The following is a 15322-nucleotide window of genomic DNA, read 5'->3' as shown; positions in this document are numbered from 1 at the left end:
GAATGGATGTATAATGTCTAAAGGACAGCACAGGATAAACAGCTCATTTACACATGTGAAATATGCAACAAAAGGCTCACTTGTAGACAGACATCATGCTCATTCAGGAAATCATGTTCTTTAAGAATGGTGACATTTTCTGCCCTGTTACTATTTTTCTTTTTCATGTGCCACCTCACATGCACTTTCTTGATTCGTGCAGGCACTAATGCGTATGTACGTGTACATGTACACACACCCTGCATTATTTTCTCAACTGTCCTTTTGAACACGATTACTCTCACATGACCAAGTACTGTATCTACATTTGAAACTGTGTAAGTTAGACATGTGTATGATGCCACTCTACTGTCTAGTTCTAATGTCTAAATCATATAAATGCATTTTTGTTTAAAGGATAGGTAACTGACTACAAGTTTATTTTTGTTATTACACATTTCAAACACTTACTTTTATCTGTGCCACACTACTTTTCATTTTCTGTTGTCAGTAGATCCTATAAATCAGAATCCTTAAGCTGGTCCAAATAACAAGTACCAAATGGTATGAATTCTTTAACAGTTTACTTTTTCTGTCTGCAAGGGTCACCTATAAAATATACCAAAGAAAGCTTTGTTAACTTTGACCACCTTATTTTTCTTAGTCAGTAGGCACAGATATAACCAATAATTTCAAAATCTAAAAAAATCCTTAAATAGTTCCACTTAACAATGTATAACATATTTGTAGAAAAGATTCTGAATGAGAGAGCAAATAATAAAAAGGGCATGCATATTAAGCACAATACAGTATTTTATTATAATGGCTGGGAGGAAGAAAAGTTAATTTAATAACTGATGTCAGATAACTTTATTCAACTTGTTCTCAGTGAGAAAGACCTATATCTATATCACAAAACAGTACTGCAAGGTTATAAAAAACAAGTGAACAGAAGAAACTATTATAAAAGATAGGTATAAACTCAGTATAAAATACCCAATGTTTCTATATAATCCAAGAATAAGATATCCAATGTTCTTGCAATAATGATCACTCAGAAGTAAATATACTCTGCAAAGACATATAAGGTGTTATAACATAGTCAAGTCTTAAAGTGACCTATCAAAGGCACAAGGCTTCAGATATATGCTCTTAAGAGGACAAAGTATTTGGTTCAGAATAAACTGGGTCATCAACATTAAATGCTAAAATAGTGTCTTTCAATATCCACTTATTAAACAAACTTTAGGAATGTTTAAAAAATGCTGAAATGATACTTATGTTTACATAAAAATGTCATTCAAGTATTTTATTGGAATTACATATCTAAGGGGTTTATTTAGGTTATGAAAACTGCATATTTAAATGGTTTGTACTAACAAAATTACAAAAACAAAATGAAACAGAAAAAAATTAAAAGAGGTAGAGAATCTAGAGAAAGAACTGTGCTCAATACCAAAGTAACTGAATACAACTAAGAAAAAAATTTAAATTTGAATGCCAGAAAGGGTTACAGATTATATGGTACAATTTCTTCTTTGAAAAGATAAGAATACTGAAGGTCAGATAAGTCATTTTAATGACCTAAGCCATATTAGTGGTGAACGATAAGTGAAACCTAGCCTGAGGACACCCAATCAAGTATTCTTTTCATAAGACCATGTACAAAAATAACCATGACACTATAATGTGACACAGAGCTGCTAACATTTAATACAGATGGGGATGTACAAAATCACTAAGTCAAGGCAAGTTTCTATTACAATAGTTAGCACGGTATCAAGGTTAGTAAATACAATATACATGAGATTCTTTACAAACTTATCAATGTATAAAATATAATTTCAATCTAAAGCACACTACCTCTTCTGTACTTACAGCTGCAATTAGGCTAACGTGCCGCTAGAGGACTCCCAGATAGGAGGGAGAACGGGAACTCCATGGGCTGGGTATAAACTCTCCTAAATCTGACTATTCCTGTACTAACCCATGTACAAAACAGAGTCCTGCTAAGGACAAAGAACTGAACTTAGATGTGAACAACTGCTTATGAGAGAATTTGCTATTTAAGTCTAATCAAATTAATTGCCTAGAGTCACTACTCCTCAGACGAATGTAATAGCATTCAGTCTTCACATAATAGTAACAATATCCAGGATGAAATTAAAGAAAAATAACTTATCAATAAACTGTGGCCCAATCTAAAGAAAAAAGACAATGAAAGATGCCAACACTCAGATGACTCAGATGTTGGAATTAACATACAAGGTTTTTATTTTTATTTTTGTATTTTTTAAATTAATTAACTAATTTATTTTTGTTACAGATGTTTCTTTGCCCCCCACTGATACCCCCTCCCCCTCCCTTCCTGCCCTGTCCCCAGCTTTGTTGTCCATGTCCATTGTTCATGCATACACGCATATAAGTTCGGTGGTTTATCTCTCCCCCACCACCCCCTCTTCTGGGGATTGTCAGTCTGTACACCACTTCCACGTCTCTGGGACTACCGCGTTCCTCAGACTGTTATGTTCATTATATTCCACAAATAAGTGAGATCATATGATACTTGTCTTTCTCTGTTTGGCTTGTTTCACTGAGGACAATACTAACATACAAGGTTTTTAAAGCATATTAAAAAATGCAAAGGAGCCCTGGCCGGTTTGGTTCAGCGGTTAGAGCGTCGACCTGCGGTTCCGAGAGACCCAGGTTCAGTTCCCGCTGAGGGCATGTGCCTCGGTTGCAGTTTGTCCCTGGCCCTGGTTGGTCGTGCGGGTGGCAGCCATTCGATGTGTCCCTTTCACGTCGATGTTTCTCTCTCTCTCTGTTCCTCTCTCTCCCTCCCACTCTACCTGAACAGAAAATGGAAAAATGTCCTTGGGTGAGGATAAAAAAAAAAAAGCAAAGGAAAACATGCTTTCAAGAAATAAAAACATAGAAAATGTCAGCAAAAAACACACACAAAAAAACAAAAAACCAACCTAAATAATAACACAAATGATATAAGAGAACCAAAATGAAATTCTGTAACTGAAAAAATATATTAAGTGAAACATTCACTGGATAGATCTAATAGCAAAACGGAGATAAAAGAAAGTGAGCTTGAAGTAAGATTAATAATTATCCAATCTAAAGAACAGAATGACAAAAAAAATTTAACAAACATGTAGAATATATCTAAAGCGCTAACATATATGTAATTAAAGTACAAAAAAGAGAGAGAAAAGGGATATAAAAATATTTTTAAATTAACAGCAAAGTTTCCTCAAGTTTGATGAAAGGCATAAATTTATTCAAAAGCTCAGAGAATGCCAGGCAGGATAAATACAAAGAAAGCCACACTTACACACAGCCATATATACACATGACTAAGACAGACAGACAGACAGATAGATAGTAGTTGAGTCAAAGCACTAAAAACCAAAGATAAAGAGAAAATCCTGAGAACAGCAAGAGAATAAAACAAACAGGCATTACATACAGGAGGAAAATAACAATCAAAATTATTGAGAAGACAGAACAATCTTTAAAATACTAAAAGATAAAAAACTGTTAACCTAGAATTCCAGCAGATATAATCTTAAAATGAAGATGAAATAAAGACAACTGCTGATTAAACAAAAACTAAGAGAAACTAAGACTGCACCTGCATTACAAGAAATGCTAAAGGAAGTTCTTCCGGTTGCAGAGAAATAATACCAAATGGAATTCAGATTTTCAGGAAGAAATGAAAAACACTAGAAATGGCAACTTTCTCAGGAAATATAAGACTCCTTTTGTTTTATCTAAAATACACAGGTCTATTTAAAGCAGAATTATAATATATGTGTTCTAAAGATAGAACAATGTACTGTTCCAGCAATTCTCTAGTTTACATATTCTGCCCAAGACCATCTGATGACTACCTCCAGTCTCACAAACTCTTCAAGTACCCTTCCTTAAACACCCTTTTTGAGGCACCCCACGATTCCCTATAGTAAGTTTTCTCCCTTGCTGCAGCAAATTAGTAAACTTAACTTTGACCTCTAATTAGGTATCTTACTGGTGAGTTTTCATTGGTGGGCTTTAACATACAAGACGAATGAACAGTTTCTCCAATAATTCAATGGCATGGGGAACAAAAAAAAAGAAAAAGAAAAAAAGAGCAGGGCAGTTATTATAGAATAAAAGAGACTAAACTTAAATATAATTGTGGCTACTGAATTGAACAATTTGCCCTACTCTAAAATGGGATGTTTTTATACATTAAGAACCCATGTTAACTTGAATCCAACACTAAATCAATTGATTAATATCCTCTATGCAGCCTTCTTTCTAAAAAGAAGGTGGACTGAAATTCTTATTTCTGCATCAGGGCCAAAATAATGAGAGAACAGTTTCTAACCCAGTAAGACTGTAAACTTGCTGACAATTATTATCGTATTCACATCATGGTTTTCTGTGTAGAAGAATAAGAACAGGGTGAGATTTGGAGTCTCAGAGTTACTTATATTCTTATAAATGCATACTTGCTAAGAGAACTTATCTTAGTACATACTTAACATAAGATTCATTTCAAAATCATCTGTTACCTAAACACTGTGCCCAAGTTAATAACAGAGCTATTCTAACCTCTAATGTCAATAATATACAAAGTTTTAAAAAGCATTTTCTTCAAATATATATCACATATTCCAATAAGAAAAAAGTCATTTCAAAACAACATGGTGACAAGTGTCACAAAGGGTACTGATGTGTAACAGTGCAGGCAAGCTAACCATCAATGTTCAAACCCAGCCAATGAGAGGAGTGTCAATGTATGTAACAGCTCCTACCTCCACAACAAAATATGCCATCTACACTAACCTATTCCACAGCACATTACTACAATGTTTCTGAAATATCCAGAGATTAACTAATTAATTACATTTCCTATTTTAGAAGTCAGAAAGGTGTAATTTAGAATAAGATAACAATAATATGAATAATAATAAAGTATTACATCAGCAAAAACATTATACTAGGCACTTCAATTATATAATCTTTTCAACCTTCATCCTTACCCTGTTTTGTTGATTGTTTTAGCCTTATTTTTCAATGGGAAAGCGGAAGTAGAGATTTGAAGCAATATGTCCAAATAAATTACAGCTAGTAAATGGTAAAGCTAAAATTCAGAAAGTTTTATCTAATGCCAAAACCATCTACCACTGCCTCCCAATGAAAATGCCAACATTAATAAATTCATGTCAAACAGGCAAATTATACAATGTAAACAGGTATAATCTCTACTATCCAGAAAATTTTCCTATCCTAAACTGATCCATTCTTCTAAAGTTCCACAGAGCAAGTTTTTATGTTATTATAATGAGACACTACTACTTTTTAAACATGCATTATAATTTTAAGGATATCTTGATTTAGTCGGCATACCTAGAATTCACTATGACCAGATAAAATATGAGCAAATCAGTTGACTCTATTGTATAAGATTTAGCATTTTCCTTCGATATTCTTCTTGGATCTTAAAATTGGTTTTTCTTCTCAACCTACCAACACATTAAAAAAAAAAAAAAGCAATTTTCTTTGTATTTTATTTCAAATTTACCTTACTTATTTAAATTTAATGAGTTTTCTTTCTGATCAGTGTCATCTTCCCTCTTTCTACCCTTCAATCATTACCAAATAATATTCTGGCAGTCAAGTAGTCTGTTACATTTCCATGTCCCAAAATGTAAGTGTGAAATGACAATACTGTAAGGTAGACTGGTCTGCAGTTCTAACAACAAAATATTTAAAGTACTATCACCATCCAGATTTATATAGAATATGCCTCCAGGGAAATTCTTAGAGTTCAACATGTGCATGCTTAGTACTTGGACTAATTGGAAATTCCTGCAATGAGAGCAATTTAACCAGAGTTTATAGCTCTCACTGCTCTTAGCACCACTATGATGATTTTATGATGAATTATTAAATTTCTCTCTCCTTGTCACAAGTAAGCAACTAAGCAAAACCATACCTGCTCTCATGAGCAAGGAGATTTTATAAGGAGATGTAGTTTAAAAATGATGAAGATTTTCCCATCTGTTTTAGCAAGCATCAGAAAGCAAAATATTTAATAACATTTGTAAGAAGGACTTTAAACTGTTAACTGGAAACTATGAAACTAAGTTCTGTAATTACCTCAAAAATTGAGAAAATATTTAACCAATGGCTGAAATGCAGTTTTCTCTGTTATTTCAGTAGAACATTTCTACCACTGTCCCTTACAAGTTCTCAACCCAGGTTAGAGGAACTCACCGAAATACACTATCATAAAATTGTTAAAAGAAAAGTGGATTTCATTTAGTTTGCTCTTCTGCATTCTACATAGTAACAGCAAAGTTGGCAAACTTCAGACATTTTAACAAAGTTAAAAAAAAACACACATACACCCCCCCCCCAAATCTTAGTTGCCCAATTGTGGGAAAATGGTAATATTAAACTATTCAAAATCAAAACTAGTTTAAATTTGTTCTAAATGCAAAAAATGTAAAGGGGGATGGGTGGGAATGGACTACTCAGGAAAATCCTCAAGTAGGATCCTAGTCCTTATCCCTTCCAAATAGTGAATTTCCTTCTCAGGGAACAGACAGTAGCAGCAAACTGGCCACAGTTCTTAAGTATTAATAACAAGATTGCTATTGCCTTTCCTTCTCTGTACTGAAGAAAAAACCCTTTTTTAAGAAAACCATTTTATTTATTTTTTTCTTGCTATTTCTTGGATATGTACATATTAGTGTAAAATTTGCCCCATCATATACCACATAAGGAAAATGATGTAATTTGATTTTAGCGTAGTTCACAATTTCAGGAAACTAAAAAGGCCAACACACTCCTATATCTTTCAGAAAATGTCACCAGGTACAGGATGACAACCCTTATCTGCAATTCTGAAATCTGAAAATACAAAGATTTTTAAGAAAAATTGGCAATAAAACTTGACAGGCATCAACTTGAGACTTCATGAGACTCTCATTTGATGTGCTGCAGAAATACTAATGTGTTTGATTAGAGGATGTTGACAGGACTCCAAAAGGGGGATTACTTAATATATCTGCACTATATTTCTTCTCTAAAATCTGAAAAATTCTGAATGTCAAAACAAGCTGACTCCAAGCATCACATATAAAGAACAGCAGAACTGTACTCCTGTATATTGCACACTCACAGCCATCTGAGTGACTGCATATTCCTATGTTCAAGTACAGGCTGGAAGCTGTGCAGGTAGTATCTGGATACTATTTGGGTTTTGTAAATGATGAGGAATAAACACAATATAAAAGCCTTTGACTCGTCTCTGACTTTGTGTAGAGGAGACAGCACCAATTTGGGGACATCTCATGACAGATTCAGATGAGTTAAGAAAAAAAAAAAAAGACAAAATCTAAAAGTTCTTATTTTTTTAATGAACTCAGTGACACCAATATCCATATTAAAAATAATTCATTCTAAACTGGGAATAGCTATTATCCCCCATTCATTTCCTACATCATGAAGCCAGTCCATACTGGTCGCTATTTAAGTAGCCAAGGAAATCAAAGTTAGTGACACGATCATTTAAATATGCTACTTAAATTTTAAACAAAAAAATTCTTTTGCTGTTACATAGGAAGATCCTCCAATGTGCTCCTTTTCACCAGAATATAGGCTCTAGGAGAGCAGGAATTTGTTTTTTTCAAAATTTCTACCAGCTATTTCTTGGTGTATAGTATTGATTTTCCCATTGAATATTTTAAAAATTCTACATGTTGAACTTATTTGATTCATTTAAGTGTAAATTATGACATTTATGAGGCAAATTCCCTTCATCCTGTCCATTCTCTAGTTCCATTCTCCTTCTCTTTCCTTAAACAGCCAATTTTTTTTGGATAGGTAAGTCTACACTTGATGCCTCTAATTCTTTTTTTTTTTTTTTTTTATCCTCACCTGAGGACATTTTTCTTTTTTTTGTTCAGGTAGAGTGGGAGGGGGAGAGAGGAAGAGAGAGAGAGAGAAACATCAATGTAAAAGGGACACATCGAGTGGCTGCCATCCGCACGACCAACCAGGGCCGGGGACAAACTGCAACCGAGGTACACGCCCTTAGCGGGAACCGAACCCGGGTCTCTCGGGACCGCAGGCCGACGCTCTAACCGCTGAGCCAAACCGGCCAGGGTGATGCCTCTAATTCTTAACTTCCCATTAACTCCACTTACCCACCAAAATCTGGTTTTCTACTCCCAGTACTCCAAAGTACTTATCAAAGTTACACAAGACCTCTTTGTTGCTAAACCCAAGGACCATTTCTTTCTCTTATCTGACACTGCTCTAGAATTTAGTACTGCTAACCCCTTCTTCCTGAAGTTCTCACTTCTCAGCTTACAGGGACACTGGGTTCATCTGGTTTTCCTCCTGTCTCTATTACTCTGTCCACCCCTCTAACATTTACTATTTTGTAGAGGTTAATCTTTGCTTGCAGATTTTAATGTTTTGTTCATTGCCATATTCCCGACATAAGCTCTCAATATATATTTGTTAAATGAACAGTCCTTATCTTTTCTCCACATTCCCTCTGGAAGTCCATCTCTACCCCATGCCCTCAAGTAACATTTGTAAGAATGACTCTCACTCCAACCCGATCCTCTCCACAGAGCTCCAAATCCGTAGGCCCAAATGCCTGTCGGAAACCGTCAGGTGGAGGCCAAGGGGCCCCTGAAGTAGGGAAGTCCAAGCTGGCTCATCACTTCCTCGTCTCCTCAAACCAGCTCTTCCTCTAAGATGTTACCTATGAAGCTAGACAAGTGACAATGTCCTTTTCCTCACTCCCAGTCAGTCTCCAAATCCTACTGATCTACCTTCTCAGTTAATAGGAGACAGGTAAGGGGAAGCCTCAGTTTAGGAAAGATTCCATAATGAGACAACCTTCATTTCTTAGAAGAAGGCAAACTGTTTCTGAGATTTCTAACAAGACTTCTTACAAGGTCTTCCTTATCACTGATATAAAAACTTCTACAACTTGCCTCAAAAAATATAAATTATATGTGTACACTACTAACAGACAGGGCTCCACTGTAGTCCACCCATGCAGGGCAAAAGGATCCTTTAACTATCTGTAAAGCTGTCCACAGGGAAACCCAGGTCTTAAAAGTACATTCCATTACAATATATGCAATATTATTTCACACTTTCCAAATTTCCTTCTAAGTTTTTAAAAATGCAAATTTTGTCTTAATGTCCATGATATCAGTAACTTATCACCATATATTCTTCTTTTAAAGAAAAGAGTTTTTCAGTAGCAGTCCCTCTAGTTACTGAATAAAAACAAATCCTAATGGACATCTCTGCTGCTATTAAACCCTCAATCACTTGTATTTACATCCTCCTACACCCACTTGTCTTGCCTTAGTTTCTCCATACACCCCTTGGTTCACAGTTCAACTGTGTGGCAAAAATATTTAACTTTGTTCATTAGCCACAGCATCTCCTTCACTAAACAAATACTGTCTACATGGGTTTTCTTGGTTTAGCGATTAAGCCAAATTTATACCCATTTTCATTACAAAGAAGAGACAAAATCTTAAACTGCATACCTAGACCCAAATTCTCACCTTACTCAATATATGCCTTATGGTAAAAAAAAAAAAAAAATAGCTCTAGTGCCTCTAATCACCCACTGAATGCTTCATTTTTCATTCTGTGTTAAAGTTTATATTTGTACAGAAGAGTCTCCTTTGTGAGGTCATAAAAACTGAAAAATTTTGTCCAGGCCAAACTGAAAACAATACTAAAAAAAATGATGATGCTGGGGTCACAACGGATACTTTTATTACAAAGTGCTTCAGAAAAGTACTTACAGAGAACATAACAAAGTACATCTTAATCTAGGCTGGTGTGGCTCAGTGGTTAAGCACTGACCCATGCACCAAGGGGTTGCCAGTTTGATTCCAGGTCAGGGCACATGCCCAGGTTGTGGGCCCAATCCCCAGTGAGGGGCATGCAGGAGACGGCCAATCAATGTTCTCTCTCATCGATGTTTCTATCTCTCTCTCCCTCTCCCTTCCTCTCTCTCTCTAAAATCAATAAAGAAAAAAAAATTTTGTTTAAGCAAGTACATCTTAAGAGAAAGAGCAGTATGGTCATGGTCTTTTTATTTTTTACTTTACCCCCTATTCTTTGGAAACAAATTAAGCACAGATTCTTTGTATAGTAAGGTGATGTATACCTTAAGCTGCACACAAGGCACTGAGGTCTGAGAGATCAAAGTTCCTTTCCTCAGGCAGAGAAGAAAAGTCTAAGTGTTACAGCAAAGTTACAAACACAGTACTATTGGAAAAGAAGTGCAACTAAGTAAGTTGATCTGGGGCATAAAGAAGTAGGTCTTGAACCCGAATCTTGAAGGACAAGTAGGAAAGGGGGGAAAGGTCATTCCCCACATGCAAAAGGAGAAGAGGTCATCAAGGAAATGGGATCAGCATGTGTAAAGACTGAGACATAAAAGAATTTAAGGGATTCCCAGTTGTCTGAGTACAGTACAGGATGCATACAGAAGATTAAACAGAAATGAGATGGAACACGAGAGATTTGTGAAGCTAAAGAATAAAAGACCCTGTTGTGAGAACACTGGACATGTGAAGTTCTTGGTCACTTCTATATATCCAGAACCTAGGACAGTGCCTGCCACTTAGCAGGTTCCAATTCTAAAATTAAATATACAAGAGGGTGTGTTGACTTTTTTTTTTTAATCCCCACCTGAGGACATTTTTTTCCATTTGTTGTTGTTGTTCAGATAGAGTGGGAGGGAGGGAGGGAGGGAGAGAGAGAGAGAGAAATAGAGAGAGAGAGAGAGAGAAACATAGAGAGAGAGAGAAACATTGACGTGAAGGGACACATCGAGTGGCTGCCACCTGCACGACCAACCAGGGCCGTGGACAAACTGCAACCGAGGTACATGCCCTTAGCAGGAACTGAACCTGGGTCTCTCCAGACCGCAGGCCGGCTGAGCCAAACCAGCCAGGGCAGTGTGTCTACTTTTAATGATTATTCCTATTTCTTCCTACACAGCTCCCTGTAATGATATTTTAACAACTTCTTTACCAAGGAATAATACCACAGCAGCCTTGTCCTACCTATCAACCCCTACTTCTAGGAACCCCCAAGCTGTCTGTCATCAACAGCATCAACACAGCACTGTCTGGTATCATCCTGTGTCTTCATCCTGTTAACTTGATGAGCAGCTTGAATAAACCTCCCTATTGAGAAGAAAAAACAAAAAGCAGTTCCTTTGATGGCACTGCAATAGGGAACTGAACCCTCAAGGTGCTGTCACTTCAACTTATAGACACAAATCTAATTACTGAGTGTGCCCTATGCCTTCAAACATTCATACAACTTTATTACCCCTTCCCAAAATTTTGTTCCTCTGCTTGCTCAATTAAGTATATGCATGGGATATATCCTGCTAACTCTCACAGCACAGCTTTGCAAGTGGTCTTGCTAAGTATTTAATTCAAGAGCCATTTAGTAAACTACATTCTAAGAAAACTTGGAGGTGAGGGCCTCCAGACATTTATGAGGTAGCCCCTAGACACACAGCACTCCATTCCACTACAAAGGCTCCTGTCACCAGCTGTCCTGATAAAAAGCTGTCCTAATAAACTAATTCAGGGAGGACAGGCAAGACAACTGTTACAGTGAAAGTGCTGAACTCTGTCTAGCCTAAGTAACCCATTTATGAGTTAAGCCCCAAGTCAAGTTAAATCTCCACAGGGTCTCTCCTCTCCATTAGCTAACCTGTTCTATATGACAGGAGCCCATCTACCCCCAGGCCAAAACAGCCCATACCATCTTTTTGGTGTTTTTTTAATTGGGAAAGACTTATTAGCTTGGCTACAAACGGCAAAGGCATTAATCCACTGCTTCCTCCCAATGGAGGAAATGCTTTGAAAGTTTGCACTTTGTTGTAGGCATTGAAATGTCTCTCCTGATGTCCACTGCACATACTGAGATAAAGTATTTAGGCTATAGGTTTAGTAAGTCTGGAAGTTTGCTGAAAATACTATGCCAGAGGCCTTTTTGTTCCATCATCCTCCTATGCTAGGACTCTCAGACTTGAACAGAAAAGTAGAGAAATGCAACAAGGAAGCCCTCAAAGTCATCAGTGGGATCAGCTCTACTACCAATAATCACTTTTTTCTTAAACTAGCTCTCAGTTAGTCACGACTTATACGAAGTTTGGGATACAATAGATTGTATAAAATTCAGACTAAATACAAGTAGGCAATAAACAGAGAATAATGTTCAAATTAAGTCATGGGCTTTAAAAATACACAATGTGTCACTGTGTACTCCTAGATGGTCTCAGGTATAACAGCCACTGTAGACCACTTGGCAATGCACAATCACCAGGATGGAGGGTTAACCTCTCACGCTAGGAAATTCAAACGCTAGGAAAACTGACAGCGCTAAGGCTGGTTTAGGAGAGACAATTATGTAGTCTAGGAGTGTCAGAATTCCAGAAGTGTAGGAACTAAACTATCCAAAGTGGGGAACGACAGGCGGCAGAACAGGGATATGCTGGCTGGCCACAGACAAAATACTTTGAAGCAAGGAGGGCAGCACACCTAATTCTGGGGGTGGGGGTGGACCACAACAGATCCCTAGGAGATGGGCTAGAACAGTGGCTCTCAAATTGGCATGAGAATCACATGGATGGTTTTATAAAAAGGAGACTGAAGGGCCCCTCATTCCCCAGTCTGATTCAACAGGACTGGAATACAGCACAATAATCTACATTACTAACAAGTTCCAAGAAGATGCTAATGCTGCTGATGCAGGAGGTCACCTTTTCAGAATCACCGGGCCAATGTTCTTGGTCTCTGAGGTCTCAGAGCCACAGCCAAAGGAGGTGGGAAAGGCTCCATGAAAGTGACATGGGCCCATAAAGTGGAAGGGCAACATTCAGAACCAAAGAACAAGAAACAAGATCTGAGACAGAGAATTTATCAACTATATTATAGCAGTAACAGTAATATCACAGCTAAACCTGTATGCCAGGCACTGTGCACAATGCCTTCCTTATAAGCACCGTTTTTCTCCATACTCAGAACAATCCACTGAGGTAGATATTATTATTATTATCCACAATCTTCCGATGAGGATGCTGAGACTAAAGAGATTAGGTAACCTGCCCCAAGCGACAGACTTAATACATGCTGAGGCAAGACTTAAATCTTTGCTGCACTAATCCATTACCCAGCATCAACACAAGTCTCCTCCTCCTGTAATGATGCCTCTTTTGATCAAAATCACACTTTTAATGCCAATTCTGAACCTGCTTGTCCATAGTAGGATAGTAATTGAGGTTTAACTCTCGAGTTCACAGGCAATCCTAAAACAAGTCTAAATACAGTTAAGGAGGAGGCAGGTTAACTGGTCTTCTGAAGCCCAAGTTTGCTTGTTTATCTATTTCTAGTCTGGACACCTAAAAATACAAAGGGAACTCTTACCACACTTTCGATCACCAAAGTCTTGCCTTTCCCCAATTTTTTCCTTCTCCATTTATCTCAAAAAATTGTTGTGAGAGTTAAGTGAAAATAGGTGAAGTGGTGTTGCCGTCAGACTCAGTGAAATTAACTACTACATTACAGTTATATGCAAGTGTACTGTAGGATCCCGGGCTCCATGGAGAGGGGGTAAGTGGAAAGCCAAGTTTGGGAGCTGTCACGTTATTGGAGGCTAATCCACTTACGGAAGGAAAGAGGATGACAGAGGAACAGCAACACATACCGAGGAACAAAGGGTCTCCCAAGAGTAAACACTAGAAAGAATCATCACTTACGGGGCAAATGTATGAAAAAAGAAACGACTAACAACATTCTACAGAAGCAGTCCCAGGGAAATTACGCCGAAGAGTAGGACAGGAGAACTTTCACTGTATTTTAATCAACTACACTCGTTAATTCCACCCCCACGGCCTGTGGCCAGAGGGAAAGGGGCCTAGAGCCCAGACGACTCGAGAGGCTCCAAGTGACTCGCGCCCGAAACACACCCCACACGGAAGGAAGAGAACCAGGGCTGGAGCCGGGTGTCGGAAACAAAGACACGGAGAAACAGTCTCGGAGACCTCGCTGGGAGCGAGGTGGGTCCGCGCAGGCGGGCGGGAGGCACAGCCGCCCCTTCCCCCGCGCTCACTCCTCCGCCCCCTGGTTCTCACTCCAACCTCGCGGGCCGGCGCGCGGCGGGAAGAGGACCTCGCGCGCCCCCGCGCCGCTCCGGCCGAGCCACCGAACCTGGACCCACTCTTGGGTACCCTTCGCTTCCCACCCGGTCCGGCAACCCACCACCCCCACTCTGGTTCGCTGCCTGCGGCGTGTCTACGGAGTACGGAATTACCTGGAACTCCACCGCGCCGCCATTACACCGGATGTACGTCACTTCCCCTTCCCGGCCACGGCGGCGGGAGGAAAGCGGAACGTGAAATACACAAACATCTGACACTGTATTGCTTTCGATATGTTATCCTGGCCATTTATTTTTAAAACCATATCGTAATGCTAGATTTTGAGCTGTCTATCGGGTCACGCTTTCCCCTTCCCCAGACGACGACAAAAGACAGGTTGACACAAACTACGAAGACCAGGTTCCCCCGCCTGTGAGGGCGGAAATGATGGAAGCAATGGTAGGCTTAGGCTGTGGCGGCCGCAGTGTACGACGGGAATTGTAGTTCTTCTGGATAAGTGCCCGAGAGTACTTTCAAGGGGCTCCTGGGAAACCAGGTAGCCATTAGGCCTTAGCAAAATCGGCTATTCCAGAACCTATAGCCCATGGCGCTTACACCTCTGCTCAGACTGCTGCAGAGCCCGTTTTTGGCCAGGAGGGAAAGCTGGCAACTTTTTATGTCACTTGGTAAATGGGCCAGAAAAATATTCCTAGGTGTGAAGTATGTTGCTTACAGAACCCAAAGCAGCCTCCTATGCACTGTGCTTTCTCCTTTCTTGTAGGGGATGCAAGAGGCAGTGATTTGTTTTTTACTTTAAAGGGATGTTCTGGCACTGTCTAGAATACTGGTTCCTTAAACCTTTAATCAAGAGATGGGCTCCTGATTCTTAATGTGGTTGCTTTCCCACTCTCTGGAGCACAAACCTCCAGCACGCTCGCCACCTCTTGCTCAACCTGTTTGATCAGCAGGATGCCATTGATGTAAAGGATCAATATGATACTCCATAGGATTTCGACTTGCTTCACATCTCTTCAGAGTCTAAAGTTTAGACCATATTATGACAGTGACAGAGTTAACACAGCCCTAGGGCAAACGTGTCAATGCGTACTGTTGTCTGTTTATTTCATG

The 15322-nt window shown here is 38.7% G+C and overlaps 1 protein-coding gene across 5 annotated transcripts in view; it reads right to left on the bottom strand.

Annotated features, from left to right (window-relative positions):
* The window catches only part of CWC22 (CWC22 spliceosome associated protein homolog), a 54662-nt gene extending 40251 nt beyond the window's left edge, over positions 1-14411 (bottom strand). For 3 of the 5 annotated variants that reach the window (XM_036254081.1, XM_036254084.1, XM_036254085.1), the window contains exons 1-2: positions 5386-5495; positions 451-588 (exon numbers count right to left, since the gene is read on the bottom strand). In XM_036254081.1, coding sequence (XP_036109974.1) covers positions 451-477 — 27 coding nt within the window. In that variant the 5' untranslated portion in view covers positions 478-588; positions 5386-5495. Of the gene's footprint in view, positions 1-450; positions 589-5385; positions 5496-14367 lie in introns of those variants that run through there. The other 2 variants (XM_036254083.1, XM_036254082.1) reach the window with 2 other exon arrangements.
* Positions 14412-15322: the final 911 nt, after the last annotated feature.

The sequence above is a fragment of the Molossus molossus genome, unplaced genomic scaffold, assembly GCF_014108415.1.
Source record: "Molossus molossus isolate mMolMol1 unplaced genomic scaffold, mMolMol1.p scaffold_m16_p_11, whole genome shotgun sequence".
Classification (NCBI taxonomy): Eukaryota; Metazoa; Chordata; class Mammalia; order Chiroptera; family Molossidae; genus Molossus; species Molossus molossus.
Note: the sequence above shows the minus strand (reverse complement) of the source record. Positions and strands in the feature narration are given on the sequence as shown.